The sequence below is a fragment of the Taeniopygia guttata genome, chromosome 1 (genome assembly GCF_048771995.1).
Source record: "Taeniopygia guttata chromosome 1, bTaeGut7.mat, whole genome shotgun sequence".
Classification (NCBI taxonomy): Eukaryota; Metazoa; Chordata; class Aves; order Passeriformes; family Estrildidae; genus Taeniopygia; species Taeniopygia guttata.
The window spans coordinates 22,395,869-22,419,154 of record NC_133024.1 but is presented as its reverse complement, the minus strand read 5'-3'; the positions used below and the strand labels follow the sequence as shown (position 1 = coordinate 22,419,154).

General features: G+C 47.5%; 1 protein-coding gene across 3 annotated transcripts; it reads left to right on the top strand.

Moving 5' to 3' along the window:
- Positions 1-1,963: 1,963 nt before the first annotated feature.
- DRD3 (dopamine receptor D3) lies at positions 1,964-16,457 on the top strand. Of its 3 annotated transcripts, XM_030265873.4 has the most exons (8): positions 1,968-2,421; positions 4,304-4,394; positions 4,664-4,949; positions 9,929-10,041; positions 11,259-11,401; positions 12,484-12,680; positions 13,552-13,897; positions 14,703-16,457. In XM_030265873.4, the coding sequence occupies exons 3-8, from the start codon at positions 4,668-4,670 to the stop codon at positions 14,897-14,899; spliced, it is 1,278 nt and encodes a 425-aa protein (XP_030121733.1). In that variant the 5' UTR covers positions 1,968-2,421; positions 4,304-4,394; positions 4,664-4,667; the 3' UTR covers positions 14,900-16,457. The 3 variants fall into 3 exon arrangements, with proteins under 3 accessions (XP_072781331.1, XP_030121733.1, XP_030121738.1); XM_072925230.1 differs by lacking the exon at positions 12,484-12,680 and having other exon boundaries at positions 1,964-2,421; positions 13,628-13,897; XM_030265878.4 differs by lacking the exon at positions 4,304-4,394.
- Positions 16,458-23,286: the final 6,829 nt, after the last annotated feature.

Here is a 23,286-nt window from a genome sequence, read left to right as displayed (position 1 = left end):
GAAGATATTGTAAGGGTGATGAGGCACTGGAACAGGTTGCTCAGGAAAGCTGTGGATGACCCATCCCTGGAAGTGTACAAGGCCCCATTGTAATTAGGTAAGTGTAAAGATCTCTCTAACCCAAACCAGTCTATGATTCTGTGAGTCTATGATTTTTTTTTTTCCTGGTGTCAGAGTAATATTAAGAAATCAGATAAAAATAATTAAAAGCAAGAAACAAGTTTCACAAGGGAGACACAACCAGGGGATCCACCGACACAAAAGGCAAAGGGAAAGTTTCAGCACTGGAAGATAAAAATGTGAAGCAAACAATGGTGATTTTGTGGTAATAGCAATGCATTCCCCCTGCTGCATCTCCCTTACCTTTGAGGAGGGCTGCAGTGTCTCTTTATCGAGCTGTGGCTAGCTGCTACATCCAACAGCTGACAGCAGCCAGGCCTGTTGTTGTCCCACCACCCTAGAGCCACTGTGAGCACTTTGCCAGCCACAGTCCTTTGGGAATTGCCCACAAACAAACTGCTTTTCAAAACTGTTAAAGTTAAAATGTCTCCATCTCTCTGCCAGCCCCCTGTGAGGAGTCATGCTCACTGGTCTCATGTGGCTCGAACTGCCCTCACCATCACACATCACGGTGCGTGCTCTCCCCTCCAGCTTTAACCACACAAGGGTGACTGTGTGACACTCTTTCCAAGCTCACAGCTAAAAAGCCTCTGCTGGACATGGTTAGGAGGACTTACCCCCCTTCCTTGATTGCCTCGGGCACGGCTAGCGAGTGTATTTCCCCAAAAGAGAGCAGTATGGTTCAGCTGACAGAACTCAACTGTACAAATCCAATCTAAGCTCGGTAAATGTAGTTCGTGTCACACCGTTTGGGGGCTCCCAAGGGAATGAAGGGGCTGGAGAGCCCTTCACAGGTCATTTGGTCTCATAGCCTGGCAGCTATGCGTGCGTGTGTCACCCTAGGGACTGGGCAGTGACTCATCACAGCCCTCCAGTGCCATCGACAGAGCTGCCATGGGGCAGCCACAGCCTCGGTAAAAGCAGTGCTGCTGATTAGTCCCATCAAAGCCTGTAGGGGAACCTTCACCATCCCCTGCCAGGCCAAGGATGGTACTCTCACCCCTCACACCTGATGGGTATGAGGGCTCTCTACTCCCTCCTACCACCCTCACCCACAAAGAGCTTAGCCTGCACAACTGCAGGCAGGAGAGATGATCCAGGAAGCCCAAGTCCCAACACATCCTTCTTAAGTAAATTCTTAAAAATAGGTAGATAAGTTCTGCTCTCCACAGGATCTCCTCTTTTCCTTCCCACATACAAACCAGCCTGTGGCCACTCTGATCTGCGGGTGCAGAAAGAGGAAGGGCACTTTGTCTCCTCCTGCTAGGGCCACAGGTCATACATGTAGCTAAGGGAAACCTCAGCTCTGCTGCTGAGCTTCCTGCACCCTCCTGACAACTCCCTGCCAGCCCCATTTGCTGTGCCAGAGTGGGTGATGAGCACAACCCAACCTCCAGAGATAGAAGATACACTGGCATCACTTGCACCTCAGTGACTACAGTCTGAGGAGAAATGTACCTCAGAAAACTTGATCTCAGACCTCAAGGAAAGCCACATGGCAGAGATGTGGCAGGGTTTATAGCCGTACCCTGGTCATTCATGCTGTGCCTACTGGCAGTGATCCCTGGAGAAGGATGCTTCCCATTATTAGTCTCCTTTCCAGCTTCTTCGCTTCATTTCAGGTTTAAGGCACTTTATTTAAAGGTATATGTTTGTTAAACCTTCCCTTTCTTAAAATCATCTCTGCTTTGATAATTTTTTCAACTGTTTGCTGTGTTGGTTTTTTTTTTGTTTTGTTTTGGTTTGGTTTTTTGGTTTGTTTGTGGGGTTTTTTGTTTGTTTTGGTTTTTGGGGTTTTGTTTTTGTTTTTTGTTTTTGTTTTGCTTTGTTTTGTTTTTTTAGTGGCAGCTTTCTATCTGCTGGACAAGCAGCCCCGGCCGAGGCATCTCCCCGCGCTCGGCCGCAGCGGCGGCGCCCCGAGCTCCCGGCGCCCCGCTTCGCCCCCAGGCAGGAGCAGCTCCATCCCTCAGCCAAGCGTGCCCTTGCTGCGGACCCCGGCGCCAAAATTGGCCCAGGCGCCTTCGGCCGCGCCCCTTTGGCAGAGGGGCAGCCTCGGGCAGCCTCGGAGGGTTCGGGCGGCGAGGCCCTCGCCGGGCGCCGCGGGGTCCCGGGGCAGGGGGCGGGCGGGAGGAGGTGGCCAGCCCGGTCCCGCCCCGCGGCTCCGCGCCGGGAAGGCGGCGGGAGGGAGTGGATCGGGCCGGGAGTCAGCGGGACCGGGACCGGGACCGGGACCGGGACCAGGACCGGGACCAGGACCGGGACCGAGGTCTGCTCGGCGGCAGCGGCGCCCGACGGGCCGGGGTGAGTGCTGATTGCTGCCGCCCGCTCCCCTCCCGCCCGGTGCCGGCAGTCCCTTCTCCCCTCCCTGCCCGGTTCTCCCAGCCCCGGCCCGGCCGGGGCACACGGCAGCCGGCCCGGGGCACCACGGGGAACGCGCAGCTCCGCTGCCCCTCGGGTGCGGGAGCAGAGCAGCACCGCAGCTGAGACCAGCCCAGAGCCACCGCCACACCTGACCCCGCGCTCGGACCCGGAGCCTTCCCCGCCCCCGGAGCTGCCGTGTGGGCCGGGACAAGCACCCGGGCCCCTCCGAAGCGGAGACCCACGAGAGGAGCGTCCCTTTCCCCCCCCCTTTCCCCTCCCTCTGCTCTTCCCCACGGCTGCGACCCTTGTCCCCATGGCAGTCCTGGAATCGCAGGGTCGCGGGTGTCCTGCCACCCCTCCGGGAAGGTATCCAGGTACTGGTACGAGCCTGCCTTGGCAGCGCCCTGGCCAGGGGCAGAGTGAGCAGGACTGAGGCGGGGGTGGGGGGGCGGGCCGGCTGAGGACAGTCCAGGGATGAGGGACCTGGCAGGGCTGGGAGCGATCTTGGGAGGGAAGACTGACTTTGGGGTGAGAGTTGAAAATAGTGCTTGTGGCTATAAGAAACAGAAGACAAAACAGGAAACCCACAGCCAAACTGTGTGTAGGGATGCCTTATGTCTTCTGGTTATGTGTATATTATAGGTGATGTTTTGTTCATTTCCTGTTCTGGCCTTGCTTATCACCTAGGCAGCTGCTTTTTCCAGCAGTACAGTACCAGCCTTTCCTGGCTCCAGACAATACAGAATTCCCAGAGTGGGAACTGTGTCTGTGCAAGGGACACAATAAATGAATCCTGTCTTTGGGTGGCTGCAGCAAAACTGTTTTATGAACAGTCCTGGCCAGCAGCAGCACTCATGCTACAAGAGATCTTTGTGATCCAGTGGAAAGCTTAACTTCTTTGTCAGGGTTGGGCAGAAGAAAGATAGAGGAGACAAGCACAAGCCGTAAGAGATTGTTTCACCCCTGTTCTGAGGGATCTGTGTTTGCAAGACATGGGGAAGTTCAGTTTCCATCTCATTCTACCCTTGTCCTCTCCCAGCTACAAAGCATCAGGGGAGAGTGGCACCAGTTTTAAGGATGAGTATATCCCAAGGGGCTGGAGCAATTTATACCCATGGCACAGCTACTCTTCCAGGAGCATAGCTGTGCAGCAGCTGTGCACCACAGATGCTGCTGTTCAAGGGGTGAGGTGAAACAGAGTCATATTTTTACCACTGGCATGGCAATGCTTTGTCCTTGCTTTTCATACCTGTCATACTGATGATGAGTTCAGCAACAGGAGCAGTAGCAACGGAAAAAAAGATACAAGCCATTAAATGTCATGGAACAACCTCAGTACAGCAGCTTTCGTATTTCTGGGGAAAAATCCTCCTCTTAAATCAAGGAAGGGTAGGTTACTGAGAACAGACTTGAATCTATTGTAACAAAAAGAAATGCAGAGCACCCTCCATGCATCTTTTCAGTATTTCATCCCAAATATCAAGCTAGTTTGCTTTTCAGCACAGGAAGCACATCTTCTGGCCAGGCATAGAAAACACAGACACAGTATGGATGTAATGGGAGCAGCACCAGCAGTCAACCCTTTACCAAAGCAGGCAGGACTTGGGACATGCTGCAGGAAAGGAGGAATTCTGGAGGTGGTGCTTGCTGCCAGGCTGACAAACACTTGAGTGTGTGAGGTTATTGAAGATAGTTTTGGATGAGTGAAGGAAGATGATACTTCCCAGAAGAAAAGATGCAAGTTCCAAATTTTGGCCAAGCCCTAGTATGTTTGGGTATCTATGCTGGGTCTTGCTCATCATTTCAAATTGTTGTCTTTCAGGCTGCACTCTTGCCCAGCTGACTTGTGGCTTTGGTGTGGCTTTGGTGCATCTCAAAACCATTGTCCACTTTCCAAACAGCTGCATTGATTGGTAAGATCCACCTTTCACATGCACACAGGAGGTGAAATCTTGCGTTCTTCACTTGGTTTAGATTCAGTGAAAAACCGAACAGGCCAACCAAGTCTTTAAGCAAAGCTCTGCCTGTATATGGGCAGAAAAAAAGACCTTTCTGATTGGCTTGAAGGAGAATTCATACAGAAAGTATAAAAATCATATTAGTAGCCACAGAGGGTACTGTTTTCCATAGTCATTGCAGAGCTCTGATTTTCAGTCCTCTCTCTTTCTCTTTGCTGTGGCAGCCCCATGGCCCTCTTCACTAGAGCCAGCAGCCATCCTAACGGAACAGACCCCATTCCCTGTGGGGCAAACAGCACCACAGAGCCTGAGCTGCCCCATTCACACGCCTACTACGCCCTCTGCTACTGCATCTTGATTCTGGCTATCATCTTTGGGAATGTGCTGGTCTGCTTGGCTGTGCTGAGGGAACGCACCTTGCAAACCACAACCAACTACCTCGTGGTGAGCCTGGCAGTGGCAGATTTGCTGGTGGCTACTTTGGTGATGCCATGGATGGTGTACCTGGAGGTGAGTACCTGTCAGAAATGGTCAGCAGAATTGAACCACACCACTGCATGCGTGGTCATGTTCCCAGTGAAGGCTGTAGCAACATTTAGACTGATCTGTGGGGAACAGCCCTGGAGCTGTCCTGCAGGCTGTGTACTGCTTGGGTATGCTACATGGATTAAAAAAAAGGAATAAGTGTGTGTGTGTGTGTGTGTGTGGGAAGCCATCCCAGCAAGATAGAATTAGACTCTTCAGTTTGATTGCAACTAAAAAATATTATTAAAAGATGAGTTTTATTTCAGACTGGAATAGTCTATCAGTTCAAGTGCATTCCAGTCCTTAATGAAATCACATTATGCTTTGCTTTAGAAAATACTTGGCACCCACTCTTGCTGTGGACAGTGTGGGACTGAGGCTCATCTGTAGAGCAGTCTCTGCCCCATACAATGGTTATGATTGGTGAGCACAACAGTAGGTACATTTCCTAGTTGTGTTTGTAGACCTATTCAAGGCTAATTTCTATCTGTGGAGCTTGGATAATCAAAGCAGCTGATGTAAGAGTCATCCAACAACAGCGAAGAGAACTCATACACATCCCAAACCCGAACCACCAATCCTGGCATTGCACAGGACTCCTGTAGGGCTGTAGGACTCCAGCAAGACTAAGAATTAAAAAACAGTCCAAAAAGCCCCAAAGTTTTTTCAATATTTGCTGCTGTTTATGGATCAGCAATGCCATCAATGAAGCAGAAATGGCATCATGCTTCAATACACCATGAGCCTGGAAGTTGCCAAAAAATCATTTAGTCCCTAAAACCGTGTAGAATACCTATTCATGTACTGAAGGTTTGCCAAACCAGACTTCAGAACTGGCCCTTATTTATGGAGAAGCTTAAGGTGGATGAATGCCTCAGATTTAAATGCCACTTGTGAAGTTTGTGCTTTACACTCCATTTTTAGAGTCATCAGTGGCCAGGAAATGTGTTATTTTATCAATCATGCAAACCAGAACTGTCTCTTTTTGAGATATCTTTTGGGAAGGCTGTGACAGAGCAGCAACAGGAACATTTTATAGCCTCAAAATCCTCATCTCCTCTTAAGGAGGTTTCTGGCACAGAAGTGTTATTCAGCAGTGTGTCTAACAATCTTCTGGGGGCCAACATGTAGGTCTGACACAACCAATACTGCTGCCCTCTTCTTTACTGATCCCTGGTGCTGTGGCTGCTGAAGCTCACCAAGGTTTCCAAGGCAGTGGCATAAGGGTATCCTGCCCTGAGTTTTGGGCATTAAACACATTGTGCCTTGTAGTCATTGCACAGACAGAGGAGGACATGCAGCAGCATGGCTGGGAACACCCTCCTCAGTCTTCTCACAACATCCAGTTCTACCTCCAAAGGGAAAGAAAGCTTCAGGAGAAGGTTGGCACTGAGGTCTAATCTGCTGAGACCATGTGGGAGTCACACTGTCTCCTCATCCTGTCTCTCACACAGGAGCAGTGAGACCTAAGCTGCTCCGTGAGCTCCAGGAGCTCCACTGGACACTGGTGTCAGAGGGAGGACAGAGCCGAGTTTCTGCAGCTCAGCAGTCCTGACCACGAGTGCTCTTTGAACTCCCACCGTGCAAACCCACGAGCAGCCAGCCATCTCACAGCTGCAGGAGCCAGCAGCAGCCCCAAGCATCAGCTCTCAAACACAAAACCCTTCAGGAGCCTGCTTAGATGCACCACGGCTTTCATGCCTGCCATTTCCTGATGCAGCTTGGTTTCCTACTTTCCCATCCATGTGCTCCCCACTCACATCTGAATTCGTATCACCATTCGTATCCGAATTGTGGAGATTCTGTTGTTTATTTTAAGAATTCAGGAGAGTGGTGGATAAGCATAAATTTAAAAAAATAATCATTGGGCATTCATAAACTGGAAAGCTTCTTATAGAGTTTGGAAGTTAAAAATAATAACACCACAATTTTGTAGATAAAGCAGACTGGTCGTCAAGGGAGATTGGGTGGAAACCTGACCTGAATAGTCTATAGGGATCATTAGCACTGTGTTTGATAGAGCCAGGATTCCACCCTGGACACTGTTCTGCTGCATAATCATTGAGTGGTAATGAGAGATCGTATCAGCTCATCTCTCTGTAGTTTGCTCTCATCAGCTTTAAGAGATTAATATTTGACCATCCACCTCACCCAGGCAGATGTGAGGATTCATTCAATTAAATACCTGCAATATCCTTTGAGATTCCTGGACAAAAAATACTGGAGAGATAAAGAAGAAGTACCCCGCCAGCACATGAAAACCAGAAATGCAGACTAGCAGGTTCTAGCTGCTGTAGCAAAGATGATTAGAACAGAGCAATAAAAGAAAGAGCAGAAATAGAATTTTAAAAATTTTGAACAAGGCATATAATAAAAAGGCTTTTCTTCACTGTTAAATTCTGGAATAAATTTTGGGTTTGTATACCCCACAGGTAAACATTAACTACTTCATTAACTACTCCAGCAGAGCTACTCCCCATTTCAGAAGTGTCAGGTAGAAGTGAGAACAGGTTTTAAGCCCAAACATTTTGATCTGTCAAGCATCCTCTTACACAAGCTACAGTCTAGTATGCAGGTGGTGTGATCTGACAGCATCATCCTGAGAGGGCTCACTTCTGAGCCATCCCCACCAGCACCTGCTTCAATGTTAATGGTTCACATTCTTGAGCTCAGCATTTTAACATGCTCAGGACCTTGGAAACTCCCTCAGTTAAGTGCATGTTCATCTGCTGGGTTAGCAGCAGCTGGCTTTCATGTGAACACCTGCCATTGGCTTTGTAAAATATTCTTCAGACTCCACAGCGCACAGAAACTGCATTGCTTTTTGCCTCAAACTGCAGAAACATCCCTTACTGGGTCCCACTGCAAAGGCTCCCAGCATTTTTTAAACATATTTTATTAAATATTTTGAGGTGGTCAAGCAGATCTCAAAATCTGAAACTAAAGTAAAAACAGTGTAGTGTTTCTTTGGAAGCTGAACCTACCCATTAAAGTCCCTAATCTCAGATGGTCAGCCTTCAGTCTGCATGTCTTGTAGCTCACCTAACTGTGCAGAAAAACTCAATGGTTTGGTTTGACTTTTTTCCCTTTACTTACTTTTTTATAAGGAAACAAAGGAGCACCACCATTATCAAGAGAACTGGAGAAGAAAGCACAGTTCCCTTCTGCATTCTGCAAGCCAATTCCCATTTCCTTCCCCTGCATTCATTCAGGGTCAGAGGGTCTAATGGAAGACTGCCTCATTCAATACCTGATTTCTGAAATGTAGCAGCTGGGTCCAGCAGAGAGCACCCTAAAGACACAGCTCACTTCAGCAAGTTTCTGTAGCCATGTGTGGGAATGCTGCCACTTTGAAAACCATTTACATTTCTTGGAATTATTTCTTAAACAATTCTCACAGAGTGAATTTTATATTTGTACAAATGCTTTTCTCTGCAGGGGGCTGCATCCTTTCTAGGCACCAACACTCACAGGGTTGATCCACTGCCTGAGAAGCCAAGTTTACTTGTGGCACCTTCTCCAGTATGGTCTGGGATGGGTATTTTTGAATAGGTTTTGAAAAGCTCCAAAGATGGATCCTGCACAGACTTACCAAGCAACTGGCTCCACTGTCCCACTGCCGCTGTAGTCAGAAAAGTAACCTTCATGACCAGTTTGCACCTTTCTTCCAGCTCATTCCTGTAGCCTCTTGTCCTCCCACCGCACCACTGATGTGAAAAACCCAGCTCCATCTTCTTAGCAATTTGCCTTCAGCTATTTCAATAACCTCCCACTAGGTTGCAGAGGGCTGCTAGTCTCCCACCCCTCAGAGCCATCTCTTTTCCAGACTGAAAAAGTCCTGCTCCCTTAGCTGGTCCTCACAGCTGCCCCAACCCCTGTGGATTGTTTTGGTGGCTCTCCACTGGACTCACTCCTATTTATCGATGGTTTTCCTCTACTGATGCCTTAAAACCAGGTGCAGTATTCCAGATGTGTCTAAATGTCAGCAGAGAGACCAGGAACTAGTTTTTGATTGCCTCCCAGGACCCATCTGAAACAGCAGGATCTACAGGGCTGAAGGCTAAATCCAGGCTCTTTCCCAAGCATGGACTTTCCCCGTTTTCTCTCCTCCCCCATTCAGCACAGGACTGGGTTTGTTTGCAGCTGAACAAGGAAGCAACCTGCCCTCCATCTCCTACAAGGAGTGGGCCCTGAGACAGACCACCTCCCTTGGAATCAGGCTCTCATCCCAACCCCAAGGACAGCAGGGACATGTTTGGAACATGCTTATCAATCAAAAAGGTCATTGTCCAGAATTTGGTGGCTGCTCCAAAACCCACTTTTCTCCATTGCTAAGACTGGCTGTGGCTGAGCTTTCACAACCACGCACTTCAGATTAAAAATTTAAAACAACCAGAACAGCAGCTTGGTAGCAACTCAAGCCCCTTTATCTGAGTGGCCTGTGAGTTCTCACTCAGATCTAATAATCAAAATCTGTAACTGAGATAAGAATTCAAATAAGGTTTTTGAGAAGCCTCAGTCTCAGATCTCAGTTTCATACATAAATGCAAAAAATTTGCAGCACTTTTCCAGCTTGCTGCCTGCAAGAGCACTCTTGCAGCTAATCTGAGAAAGACTTTCAGCCCTTAGATTTTCTCAGATAATCATTAATCAAAGGATAAATACAGTGATATCAAATTTAAATCAATTTTTCATGTTAGACTTTGAGAGAAGGGATAGCTGCTGTTTCTTCTCCCTTCCTCCCTCTGCAAGAGCAAATAAAGGATTGAAATTAAAGTGAGGCTCCTTCACTACACCCTACTACTGTGTTATCTTGCACACAACACAGATGCCTCAGTTTCCCTCTGCCCATCACTATGAAGCTCCTTCAGCTGCTGAGATACTTGGAGGAGAGCAGCTCCTCTCACAAAACCTGTCAGGACCTGGTGCAGAGCAAGGCTGACAGTTTTGTGTCACTGGCACAGGTGACCGGAGGGGTCTGGACGTTCAGCCGTATCTGTTGCGATATCTTCGTCACCATGGATGTAATGATGTGCACAGCCAGCATTCTGAACCTCTGTGCCATCAGCATTGACAGGTGAGACACAGCAGTATCCAGGGGGACAGCCTGGATATGGGGGCAGCCCTGTGCCCCACTGGGGCAGGGACAAAGAAGTGGGGTGAGCACAGACAGCATTGGTGTCTTCAGAACAACAAACCCCTCAATGTCTGTCCCTGCCACTACTGCTGTTAGTGTGGCTCTGCTCACATTGTGCAAGAAGAGGTCTGTTCTGGAGGGCAGGGAGACACAAGTAATAAAACATCCCCAGCAGATGGTCAACCACATCCTCAAGCTTTTTAAAGGCAGGAACCACAATTGGTCATCCAAGTCCCACTGAGTGTCGAAGAGGGTTTCTCCTTCTGGAGATCTCACTCGTGAAGCTTTAATAAACAAAATCCTACCATATTCACAGGGAGAGATGAAGATTATTGCTGCATAATCTTGAGCTTTGCTCTGATTTTCTGCATTTTAAAACTGAGCATATTTTAAGCAATGCTGAGGGCTGGGAGCCAAAACCTTGGCACATGTGATCCTACTGGGACCAAGGAATGAGAGAAGGGAAAAATACTGCATGCTATACCTTTGTAATGCGTGGTTCAAGGATGATAATGCAAGGCTGCTCTCAGTGCTGCTTTGGACTGGTGGTCCTCCATGGGAATCTGTACCCCCATTTCAGTTTGGCTCTGTCTGCAAGACATAGCCCCCAGGCTCTCCTAAAGATGAGACTCCTGTGCCTTCCAACTCCTTGCCCTGCTGAGCTGCATCTCCTGGAGCACCCCAGCAAGTGAAAGCCCTTGACGACCTGCCCCCAGGCAACGTTCTGCCTGTCAGGCTAACACCAGACCAGGCAGCTGAGACAGAGAGTTTCGTATTTTGTGGTTACGCCAGAGAGTGCTCTTTCACGGCAGTGCCCAAATAATTTTAGGGGCTTGAGGGCTAGGGATTTCCTGGAGTTTCTCGATCCATCTGGTAGCCCAAACCTTGTAGCTTTGCATGCTGTGGATTCTGCTGAGCGTTTCTCTGCACTGCTGCCAATTAACTCTGATTTCCTCTGTTCCTCCCCCAAATGCCCCGCTTACCATTTCTACAAATTGCTGTTCCCATCATCTGATTTTCTCTACTTTCCTCTTCTATTTCTTCACCACATTCACCATCATGTTCCCTGTGCTGCTTTCACTTATCCTTTTAAAAACCTGGTCCTTTCCCTCCCTCCTTCCTCTGTCTCCTCTTCCCGGAGCTGGTTTGGTCTGCAGGTACACCGCAGTGGTGAAACCAGTTCAGTACCAGTACAGCACTGGGCAGAGCTCCTGCAGGAGGGTCTCTCTCATGATTGTGATAGTCTGGATGCTGGCATTTGCAGTGTCATGCCCTCTCCTCTTTGGCTTCAATACTACAGGTAGGTGGTATCCTGAACTATAGCACATAAGAGGGGTTGGCAGTGGAGCTGCCTTGTGTATGGCCAGGTTATTTTGCATGGGTCTTGCAGATTTGCCAAGTTACAGGAAATTTTAAGGAACTGGAAAGCACACTATGAAGGGAGAGAAAAACCCCCATAAAACCCCCACACGCTCTTGTCTATAAACTTGCCATTTGCTCAGGCAGACACTGACTATCGCTCTAAAGGGCAAACCTGCCTGTTCTACTGCCAAATCAATGCCCATCAAGGTGTCCAGGTCCTCAGAATCCTATCAAACAATCACTTTGAGTGCATGGAGCAAAACGTGCAGCACATACAGCACACACACACACACACCAGATTTAATGGCATCTTGCCGATATCAACAGGTTCAGAAGCACAGTTTTGACACTGATACAGAATACACTTCTAAACATCAAGGATTGCATATTAGCATTACTTATTAGAGACTTTCCTATCCAGCTGGCTGTCTGCTTCCTTAACTAATCCCTTGAGGAGGGCAAACAATTTAGCCTCCGCCTTGGAAGCAAGTTGGTCTTTTTCCTTTCCCTCAGCTAGGGCAACATAGTCGCCCTGGAGGCAGAGGAGCAGGGGAGCCTTCCTTCCCACTGAGTCACAGGCAGAAGCCTCTGCTCCCCATCCATCCTCTCCCCAGTGCTTGAGGCAAGAAAAGGATGGGAGTGGGAAGTTCTGCTGCCACCCTCTGCCTGGTTCAGACAGGGATGGATGCACACTCTGTATCTAGACAGCTCAGAGGATGTCAAAGGAATAGGAGAAAGGGTGGGAATAGACATGAAAGAAGAGAAGAGAGCAGAGCTGCTGGCCAGAGGAACAGTAGCCAGTGGCATGCTGGCTACTGCTAGATGGCCCTGTGTTGGGTTCATTTTAAGCATCACTTAGGTAATTGGGTAAGTCAGAGCATAATCTTCACTCCTTAGACTGCCTTTGACCCCAGTCACCTTTTGTCTCACTTTTGGGCTGTAACTGGCCAGCACACCAGAGCTTCCTTGTACTAAATCAAATCAGCTTAGCCACTCCCCTCTCTCTCTTCTCCTTCCCAGGGGATCCCAGTGTCTGTTCCATATCCAACCCTAGTTTTGTCATCTACTCCTCTTTGGTGTCCTTCTACCTCCCCTTCATGGTGACCCTGCTGCTCTATGTCCGGATTTACCTCGTGCTCAGACAGAGGCAAAAGAAGCGAACCCTCACCCGGCAGGGCAGCCAGAGCGCCAGCGCCAAACCGTGTTATGCACACCAAGTAAGAGCCACATGAATCCAGCAGGAGCTGTCAAAAAAGGAGAGGAATGCATCATCTCTTCTCAAAGGGTTAAAACAGAAGAGAAAGCATAAGGAGGGACATAACATGTTTTCATCCCATCCCTTGCTATACACCATGATATTTGAGGCGCAGAATCTCCAGTTAAATCCTTTTCAGACCTCTAAAAAGAGAATATTCCCTGTGTATCTCTGCCCTCTAGAAGTAGCAAGAAGAGCACAGCCTACCTTAGTATTTCTTCAGAGCAGGGTTTTCTCAGCCATGCATAAGTCTTCATTTTTTGCATAAATTCTTCATTTATTGATTTTAATGTCTTCATTTATAGATTTTTGCTCTATGAAGCTTCACTCTCAGGGCTTCATAGGCTTTAACCTCTGTTATTAAAAAAAAAAAACCCTCTTCATGTGACTGACTTAAGAGGGCAAAATACTCATGTTGCATGCAAATTTGTTCCACTGACCTTTCTAGATAAAATATCTGCAATATGGGAACCAGCACAACAGTTTGAAAGTAATTACCTGGTCATTCATATACACTGCTTTTACCCAATTTTGCACAGTGAAGCTACATTAAAAGAGTGGGGATGCTGAGGGGAGCAGAGCCAACACAAAAATACAGATGGGAGGTTAGCAGAGCAGGTATTCCTGCTCTTACTGTTCTCATGATTCTCTTGGGTGGGATGGAGGCAAAGAGTTGTCAACTGCTGGTTCACCCCCAGGTCAGTGCAGAGGACATGGTGCAATGTAAGAGGCAAGTGAGGCTAAAGATAACTCCTACAACTTCCCTCATCATCCTCTGGCCCAATGAGCAGTTTGGATGATTTCCAGTTCCTCTGTGGCATTGTCTTTTGCAGGAACACATGGAGAGGAAAGTTTTGCCAAACAGACGCCAAGGCGTGTTTTCCCCCTGTCTCTCGCTCAAATGCACAGGCCAGGAGATGTCTACAAAAAGGAGGTTGCTGACTGTCTTCAGCCTGCAGCGGTACCGAAGCTTCTGCCACGAGGCATCCCTCACCAAGGCACCAGGGACTACCCAAACCAGCAGGTGGGAAGAGAGGAGGAGGAGCACGAAGCCAGCAGTGGAGGTCCGGAGGCTCAGCAATGGTAGAACCATCAGCAGCCTGAGGCTGGCCCAGCAGCAGCCCCGACTGATCCAGCTGCGGGAAAGGAAGGCTACACAGATGCTGGCAATTGTCCTGGGTGAGTGAGAGCCATTCTGCCTGTGGGATGCAAGGGGGTGATGGTTTGGGAATTCCAGGAGCACCGAATCTCCTAATACAATATTGAGATTAAAAAAAAAAAAATGCAAGCTGTGCCTTGGCTTCAGCTGTTACTGCATCACAAACTCAGGAGAGACAGTAGTGGGACATTTAGAGATCTAGAATAATGCTCCCAAATGTTGAGAGCCACCTATATTAGTGTTTTATTTATTATGTTTTGTTACTCTTGTGTTTAAAATCAGTGGCCAACAAGCACTTCTTGGGGGAGCAACAGCCAATACCTTTGCTTTTCCTTTTCATTTTACTATTACAAGGCTGGAACAATCCTAAGTTTCCATACATGCAGAAGCTCTTAGATCTGATTACAGGAGAAACTGGGGCAAGGAACTGCAGAGGAACCAGTTCATACAGCTGGGTAGAGAAGCCAGGAGACTGGAGTCCCTGTCACCTGCTGTGGTCACCAGATGCACCATTCCCCTGCCCATTAACTCCGTAGTAGCACAGAAATAAAGCAGCCCTCATCCTAACTGATTAAAAGAGCTGAGGCTTTCCCTCAAAGTTGTGGCCACTTGCTTTTGTCTATCATCTGACCACTTCCAAAGTCCCATACACTCACAAAGCTGGTCCCAAGGAGCCCAAGTTTTGCCAAATTCCTGTGTCAGGAATAAACAGAAACAACATGGAAATAGTGAGGGGCCACAGGGAGAAGTCACCAGTGCAGGCCCCTTTCCAAATAGTTGCTGCTCTAAACTCTTGGATTGTTTTCTGCCTCTCTCTAAACCCAGGGGCATTCATAGTCTGCTGGCTGCCCTTCTTCTTGATTCACATCCTCAATGCCCACTGCCCATCCTGCCACGTGCCCCCAGGGCTTTACAGTGCCAGCACCTGGCTCGGGTACGTCAACAGCGCCCTCAACCCCATCATCTACACAACCTTCAACACCGACTTCCGCAAAGCCTTCCTCAAGATCCTCTGCTGCTGACTGTGGGGCCACACTGGGCTGCGTGGGTCTGCAGCAGCCCCCTGGGAGGAGAAAAAGACAGGGACAAGCCAGTGAGTCCCTCAGTGCTGGGCACGGCCCTGGGTGTACAGTAGATCAGCCACCGCAGTGCACCGCTCCTGGAAGCTGACAGGCTTGCAGGGCACACACGACCCAAATGCAGATGGCATCCCTCATCTCTGCTGCCTACATGCTGGAAATGCATTTGCCCTCCCACAGCTGGAACCTCAGCCTGCAGAAGGCACCCAGCTCATGCACAGCAGTCCTAGTAAGAGGACAGAACTTGACTTCTTTGATAAGGATCCTGATCTCTTCAGTCAGGAGCCAAGATGAAAACTGGACAAGGAAACTTAGAAAAGGAGCACTGATGGAGAAATAACAACTTTCCTGTTGTTTCCATCAAAAGGTTTGCCTGTAAAACTGGGTCAGTCTAAGTGCTTGAGAAAATCGCCCTAGTTGCAAATGAAATCTTCCCTGTTGCTGCCAGCTTGTATTTTACTGCTCCTTGCAATGTAGAGAGGTGGCTGCTCTCCCTCTGGTAGGTCAGCTCACGTGACAAGTGCAACACTACCCCAGGGTCTCCTGTCCTCCTGACCCAAGGACCAGTGATAGATTGGCCACTGCTTAACTACCACACACCCCAGTGATCTACTGGGGCCACCAAGAGAACAAGGCTCTTGATAGCTGCCGTAGATTCAAACCTGTTTTTTCAGCTGGTTGCATGCACCCTGTCTCTAAACTTGTTCACAATCTCCTTGGAACCAGTCTTCACCTGTGCTCCTCTCCTGACAGGAGCACTGCTAGATTTAGGGTTTGTACCACCTGGCTGCTGCAGTAGCTCCATTTACAGCCCATATCTGGGGGAGAACTGTTTCATAACATTCCTCCCAGTAAGAACAGGTATTTGCCTTGGGATCAGCCCCAGGACTCGCCCCTTGCCAATACTCTTGTCTTCACATATGGCATTTGTATATCCCAGCATCCAGGAGCTGGCCAAATACAGTCTGGCCATGATCTCCTTTCCTATCTCTATTCTACAAAGCCATCTCCAGTAGTTTCTGGATGAAAAAAACAGACAAGACCTGATGTACCATAAGCTGGTCTCGTGTCAGGGCACTCTAATGCTCTTCGCCTCACATAGACAAACCTGGCATGGGCCAGAGAACCTCAGCTTGGTTCTCTCATTTTGCCCCCTTGCTGTACTGGATCAGAGGCTTCAGCTCTCACTCCCAGGACCTGGCTTAGTTGTGCTGTCAGCCACGCTTGTTTGATAGCTTTGGGCATAACTCTGTGTGCTGCTCCTGTCTGTGTCTGTGCCACAGCTTCTCCATCTGGGAAGGGCTTCCTTTCTTTCCTAATATGAAGCCAAAGCCATTGTCCTCTGCCTCCAGAGCATATAGCAGAGCTCTAGCTGCTACTTCAGTTTGTCTGGGTTTTGGGAGGAGGATCTTGTGGAGAGCATATGTCATTTGCCTGGGCAGGTGCCCTCCATACTGCATTGTAACTGCCTTAACCCAATAAAACACAAATGTAATTGGAAGTTTTGGTATCTTTGTGATTAATGTACCTCCTTCCATAAGCCTTTTGCCATCTGTAGCCCTCTTCACACTTTCCCTGTAAAAAATTATCATCCACCTGGACACCTGCAAGAAGTCTATACTATTACTTGCATTTTCCTTGCAACGGGGAAAGAAATCAAAGGCTGCTGTAAGCACTTCCAGCAGATGAATTCTGGAAATACAGTCAGTTCATTTCCCAGCTATGCCAGGCAGACATGCAGCAGTGTTACTCCATCTGCTCAAAGATGCTGGATAGCATGGGAAGCACTCAGCACACAGGATGGGGGAGGTATGAATCAAGTGAACCAACCTATGGACAGAAATTCTCGTGAAGATGCTTCATAACAGAGATCACCAGTCCAGTTGCTTTATATAACCATTGTCATAAAGGAGGAAATGAAAAGAAAGATCTTTTAAAGGATGACTAGGTCCATTTCAAGGTCTGGCCTAGCTACTCAAGGGTCAGTTTGATCTTACTTGAATTTGAACTGGTTCTTCAAGGAGTGATCCCCAAGATGATTCAGGATAGAGGTAAGAACAGGAGGTGTGGCAGAAAACTAAGCAGCATTTTGGTGTCCACACAGCTATAAGGGATGAGGAAAATTCTGTATCCAAACATATGGTCCTTTCTTTACTAAGATCTGAACTACCAGGTCACAGAACTGACTAGAGAGAAAAAAAAACAAAACAAAACAAAACAAAACAAAACAAAAGGACATCACAAAACCCTCACACAGTTACAAAAACTTAACTCAGAACCAAAACAATCTCTGTCTCCCCCTCCCTCTAGTGCTGCTTGAGCACCATGCCCAGTTTTCGTCTGTCAATATGAACATAGGTGATCCCATAGAAAATGCCAAGGAACAGAGCAATCAAAGGTGCAAGCAGTTGATGCCCCTCCATCCTCTCCAGCAAGCCAGAGAGATTGCTGAGGGCCCCCCAACACACACCCCCACTCGTTATTTACAGCAGAGCAATATGCATTCTCCAACTGCTCAATGTCTCCTACTAACCTTAATTTTCTACATTTTCCTCCTTGCTGTTTTGTTTTCCCTGCCTCCACAACTGGCTGGGAGAGGTGAGCTGCGATGCTGTGCTCTGCATTCTGTGGGGATTCATTTATGTGCTGATACTCACATTAGAAAAGCCTTTGGATAATGCAGAAACCTCTCCTGCAGAGAGGGGAAGGGAGCTCAGAGGCAGGCACAGGTTGCTGTGGCAGCAGGGCCGGGCAGGTGTGCAGGTGCAGCACGGGGCCCTGCAGGGTGTACTCACCTCCACCAGCCCCACCAGGCAGCTGCAATGGGACACCTCAGGTCCCCTGTGCTGGAAGACATTTGTAATTGAGAGAGCAGCCAGGAAGCAGCTCCACCGTAGCTGAGGAGAATTAAGACCCTTTGGAGATGAAGGAGAGCTGGCAACACGGATCAGCCCCACCTCCCACAAGGTACAAGGTAGCCATCCAAGTACTGCCTGTCTAGACACATTTACAGCACGCCTGAGAAATGGACTGAAAGCACCATTTATCCCCTGCATCCACCATCTCCCAGCTCACAGAGCCATGGGCTGTGGCTCAGCTGCAGGAACCCAGATGGATGAGCCCACATATCCCACAGTTTGCTATTCCACGTGTACCTGGGGCTCCCCATCTGTGACAGATGTGCCACATGTTGCACGTTAAACCACAAAGTAACCCAAGTTACTAAAATCCTAAATGGTACCAGGCACTGAACTGAAGCCATCCAGAGTTAAACCCAAAAGCTCTTATGTTGCAATGTAAAATACAAATAGAGAAGAAACCATAAAACACTCTACTTTGTCAGAGGCATAACAGGCACCAGATCATGCAAGAATCTTTAAGCAGAAGAGGACAAAAGTCCATGGGCCATAAAACAAAACAATCTTCCATGAGAAGACAGCTGATTCCTGGAAAGGCAAGGAATTTATGGAGGAGGTGAGTTTCACCTGCCATCAAAGACCAATGCTCTGCAGGTGACACTGCTCAGTGAATATTCTGCAGGTACCTTGCAGCAGCTTTTGGACATGTTGTTTTAACAGTCCCAGCTGCAGATATTAAAATCCACATTTGCCAGACTACAAGGACAAAGCAAAGCTTTGGCAGAAAAATCTCACTTTTTCAGGTAACCCTTCTTAGATCCCTTAGGGGTTGGCCTGGCCTGGCCAGATGCTCAGCTGGACCCCACGGAGGGGCTAAGCACGGGGAGCTTCCCCCTTGGGAAGAGGAGCAAGTATACCTGGAGTCTGCCTCTCTGAGGGAGATTGGAGTGACAGGGGGTTCTCTGTTCCCAGCTGAGACCAGCATGACCTGCTCAGGATGGCAGCTTCCCTGGAAGACAGAGCTTGGCTGCAGCTTATTGCTGTTGCTGATGTTTTCTGAAGAATGTCTAATCAATGCCAGCATTTCAAGGAAGGATCAACAGCCTGCAGGCTGCTGATATGGTGACATTTAGAGAACTACAAATAGGAATTGTGGACAACCCAGAGGACACTGGTAGCAATCTGATTAGTTTCAGCTAAGTGTGTGATGGTTTGGTCACAAAGTGACAAACCCTGACAACCTTCAGTCTGCAAACACACCTGGCTGTGAGGTGTCTCATCTAACAAGAATGGGCTCATCAGTTCTTTCTCTGGCCAATGCAAGTATCCCAAATCTGCATGAGCCTTTGAATGAGCCATTGAAATGAGTTTTTCCTTATCTAATGGTAATAATGAATTAACATTAGTATAACAATGTCATCTCCTGGCAGTATTTTGCCACCTGCCTCATGAGCAAAGGAAGGCTCACAAGACTATAGGAATTTAAAGGTGTGAGTGACTCAAAACTGAACTTCTTCAAAGTCAGTATCAGCTGCTATGTACCTCTTGGTGAATGACATTGAACAGGATGTGGAAGATGCATCCCAGACCAATGCTGCCTTTCCATCTCATAAAGCCACTGATCCAGTTATTCTCTGTTACTTCCCAAATAGCCAATCTTAAAACATAGCAGTGACCTTTTTTGTTATGCCTTCCTGGCATCACTCATGCCATCTTTCTTTGGTTCTTTACTATCTCAAATGTCAGATCAGGAGCCCACCAGCTCTGATGCCAACCACACATTTCTACAACAGGGACACATTTTCTCTGAGGCCCAGGCCAGGAATTCTCCTGAGCTTCCTTCGTGATTCTGGAAGTGAACTTCTTCCTGCCTGACACTGGTCTTATCCCTGAATGCCTCTGGAAATGTGAGGCAAAGGAAACCCCTGGGGCCAAAGAAGAAAACGAACATAATTAAAAATTAATTTCAGTATAATGATTTAAGCATCACAGTGAGACAAGCATCAGGCTTGTTGTATCTTTGGTGATGTGGGGAAGACCTTTCTGGGTTCCTGCCCTAGGGACTCTTGTCAGTTTTAATAAGTTTTACTGCACAGCTGTGAGCATGGCAAATCGAACAGCCCAAATAAAGACCACTTTTCACCAGACAGAAGCACAAATACTGAGGGAATCACATTTCTTTCTGCCATCCTATGTCATGGCAGAAGGGCTGTGGTGCAGGTGTCCTGCTCACCTTGCCATGCCTCAGCTGAGAGGCAGCAGCACTTCTGTCCCTCTTTGGGGGTGAGGTCAAGGGACGTGAGCGGATGGTTGATGCTACAGGACTCCCTTGAATGTTTGTGATGGCACTGGCTGTGGGCAGCAGGGGAGCCAGGTACCAGAGCTGAGTCCAGCACAAAGTACCCCCATCAGCCTCAGCTCTGAAGGCTGCCAGCATTACTCTGTGGCCTTTTGCATTTTTGCAGCCATTGCTGAATTCCCTGATCCACAACAGAACGCTTCTTCCTCCTCAAGATATGTGCAAAACAAGGGATGGAAAAAGGCACGTGCCAGGGCTTCTGCAACTACGTGTTGGCAGTACTACCCATGGACATACTGCACAGCTCCCACTCTTTTTTTTTTGCTGGCCTTGCCAAATCCTAATCATCCTGTTTGCCTATGTTCCTTCCTCCCAGACGCTCCATCTATCTCCTGTTCCCTTTCTTGAAGAGGCTGCATCTCTTTAAAGGCTTCGGCTTCCTGCCAGTCTGTTCTCTCATCCCAGTTCCCTCAGCTTTGTCTGAGGAAAGCATCTGGCTTTCCTAAGGGCTGGTTTCTTCAGCTGTTTTCAGCACACAGCACTACCGAAGTTGACATTACTTTGTAGATGGTTCCATTCTGGCCCAGGAAGGGCAGTATAAAAAAAGCTCAAGACAGATTCCTAGACTCTGCTGACTTCCTGCAAGATGCATCAATACCTCCCCTGATTACCTCATCAAAAGGCAAACCAGATGTTCTCCTGTGGAAGGAGGGAGCAGTGAGCACAAAGTATTGCTACAAAGCCACCTTCGTGTCACATATTACAACACATCCACCAGCTCTGAAAGGCAGCCAGCTCAAGAGCACCAGGTGTCACACATAGAGCACAGGAATGGGTCCAGGAACTCTGGCCAAAGGACCTTGGAACTCTCCTTTCTTTGTGAAAGTCTGTGCTGGGCCATTAAATATAAGAGCCATCGGTTTTAGATCTTTTCTTGATCAGCACCCTGCAAATCAATCAACTCTGCGTGTACAGGCAGTAAGATACACCTTGTCCTGCAGAGCCTCTGCCATGAACCACTGCCATTGCCTTTCGCAGTGACCGCTCCCTTGAGCCAGAAAATGCTTTACACAGTAGCAGAAGCATAGGGAAGACGGAAGGCTGGTTAATCCTGACCTGTCTGGCAGATCCAAATGCCTTTATTTATAATTCCTTTACCTTTGGTCCTCACTAAATAGATTCCTAGATTTTCAGGCTTCAGAAACTTGAAATAATCCTGGTTAACCACATAACCCCTTCTCATCCAAAACTGCTTCCCAAAGAGCTCTGCAAGACGTTCAGACACACAAATAGCTGAGAACAGACCAGGCTTTCTCCCAAGATTTTGTAATGATGGGCAGTAAGCAAGGCCAGGAGCTGGAGGAGTTGTGTCAGAAACATGATAGAGCATCCCACTGTGTTGCACCTTCACGTGACCAATTTAATTGAACACACAGACAACAGATGGAGACTTAACCAAGCAGTTCATCATCACCTCATTGTGAGGCAGGAAAGGTGTTGCTTTTCCAAGTCAATATGCTCCCGGGGAGGAAACTGTGTACTCTGACAGATGCCATTCACATTGGCAACATCAACAGGGAAGCAAGAACATTTTACTGCATCATTTTTGCGGCAGCACCAACTTTGCCAGTCTAGATCCAACTTCTTGAAGGAATTTAAATTCATTCTCTTTTTGTTTGAAAAGTCCTGTCATGGACTTTTCATTGTGGAATGTACATAAGAAAGGATGGTAACGTGCTTGAACATCTTTAATAGTCCGAAGGAGTGCTGCATTACCAGAAAAGAGTGAATTATGTAGATCACTCCAGAGTAGTACAAATAACACCATTAAACTGGCCTGCACCATCATCTATTTCATGCATGCCTTCCACATCACAGAGGAAACAGCTCTGAAATTACTGAGAGAACGGTTTAAACATTTTGTTGGAGCCCTTTGTCTACCACCTCAGGTTGTGAATCAACAGGGTTTGGGATGAAGGAAAAAAAAAGCTACTCAATGCTTAAAAGCACCTCTGAAACATACCTGGAGCTAAATTTTCTATGCATAAAAATCCCATGATCTGAAAACCCACTGGACCTTATAGATGTAGAAATAAATTGAATACCCTGCTGGAACATTTCCAGTCTTGGGCAGCTCCTGTGATCCTGCAGAGCCACAGAGGAGCAGACCTAGAAACTGTCAGACAAGGCTGGATATACACTATGTGTGTCTTGGACATTGTGTCCTAGTGATTTAGACGATAGGGCGGATGAACAGCAGGAGGGGGGTGGGAAATTGCAAACCTGAAGGAAAGGAGAAGTCTTTTTTGTAATAAGACAATTTGATTTTTTTTCCTTGGTACACTTCAAAGGATACCTTTGAAACTGCTAGAGTCTACAACATTAAAATAGCTCTGGAAGGAGGAAGTTACTGAGCAGAATACCGATGAAGTGGTCAGAAAGACACTAGCCTTAACATGAGACCCTGACAGTTATTCTCATCAGTGTGAAAGGTTTTTCTTTATTAAGGGGAAGATTACATAAAAAGTTGCTAAGGAAAAGATATTCAAGGGTCTAATGTTTTTGTAGCACACCATCTCTTTTGTATTCTGCTCTGCTCTTTTATATTCTGCCCTTTGGGGATGGACGGCAGTCAAGGATGTTTTTGCAGTCTTCTGTGCTTAGTGAAGTTAATTTAGCACAGACATTTTTCCACTCCTTATTAATTTCAATTGTCACTTCTTCATGGAAAGTTTAGCTTTCTTCATGGAGTTTTCATCCCCATATTAGGGCAAGAATTCTGTTTTTGAAAGAAATTAGATCTCTGCCTGGGAATAAATTTTAAAACTTTCTAAGTTAGCATGAAAAATGTTGCTGATTTTTTACAGTGCGAACTAAGGAAACCAACATGTTGAGAAGTTGTATAAATACAACACATTAAGATGGTTTGAGGGTTAGTTATGTTTGTAACTGTATTTATTAGATACTGAATGATGAAGCTGGTCAAATTCTGCCCAGTATAAAATGGTTTACTTTGTGCAGCCATGGTACACAGGTGGACACACATAAAAGCTAAGCAGAGAACTGTAACAGGAAAGACTAATGGGTAGGACTGGAAAAAAAACATAACACAGCAGTATGGAAGGACTGGAAAGTCAGAAGTAGAGAACAGCTTTTGAGAATAGCATGTTACT

Bases quoted from the DNA above. Each gene is read 5' to 3' on its own strand.
- DRD3 (XM_030265878.4), top strand. From the start codon at position 4,668: ATGGCCCTCTTCACTAGAGCCAGCAGCCATCCTAACGGAACAGACCCC. The intron at 10,042-11,258 runs GTGAGACACAGC...TTTGGTCTGCAG, and splicing joins TGTGCCATCAGCATTGACAG to GTACACCGCAGTGGTGAAAC. The intron at 11,402-12,483 runs GTAGGTGGTATC...TCTCCTTCCCAG, and splicing joins CTTTGGCTTCAATACTACAG to GGGATCCCAGTGTCTGTTCC.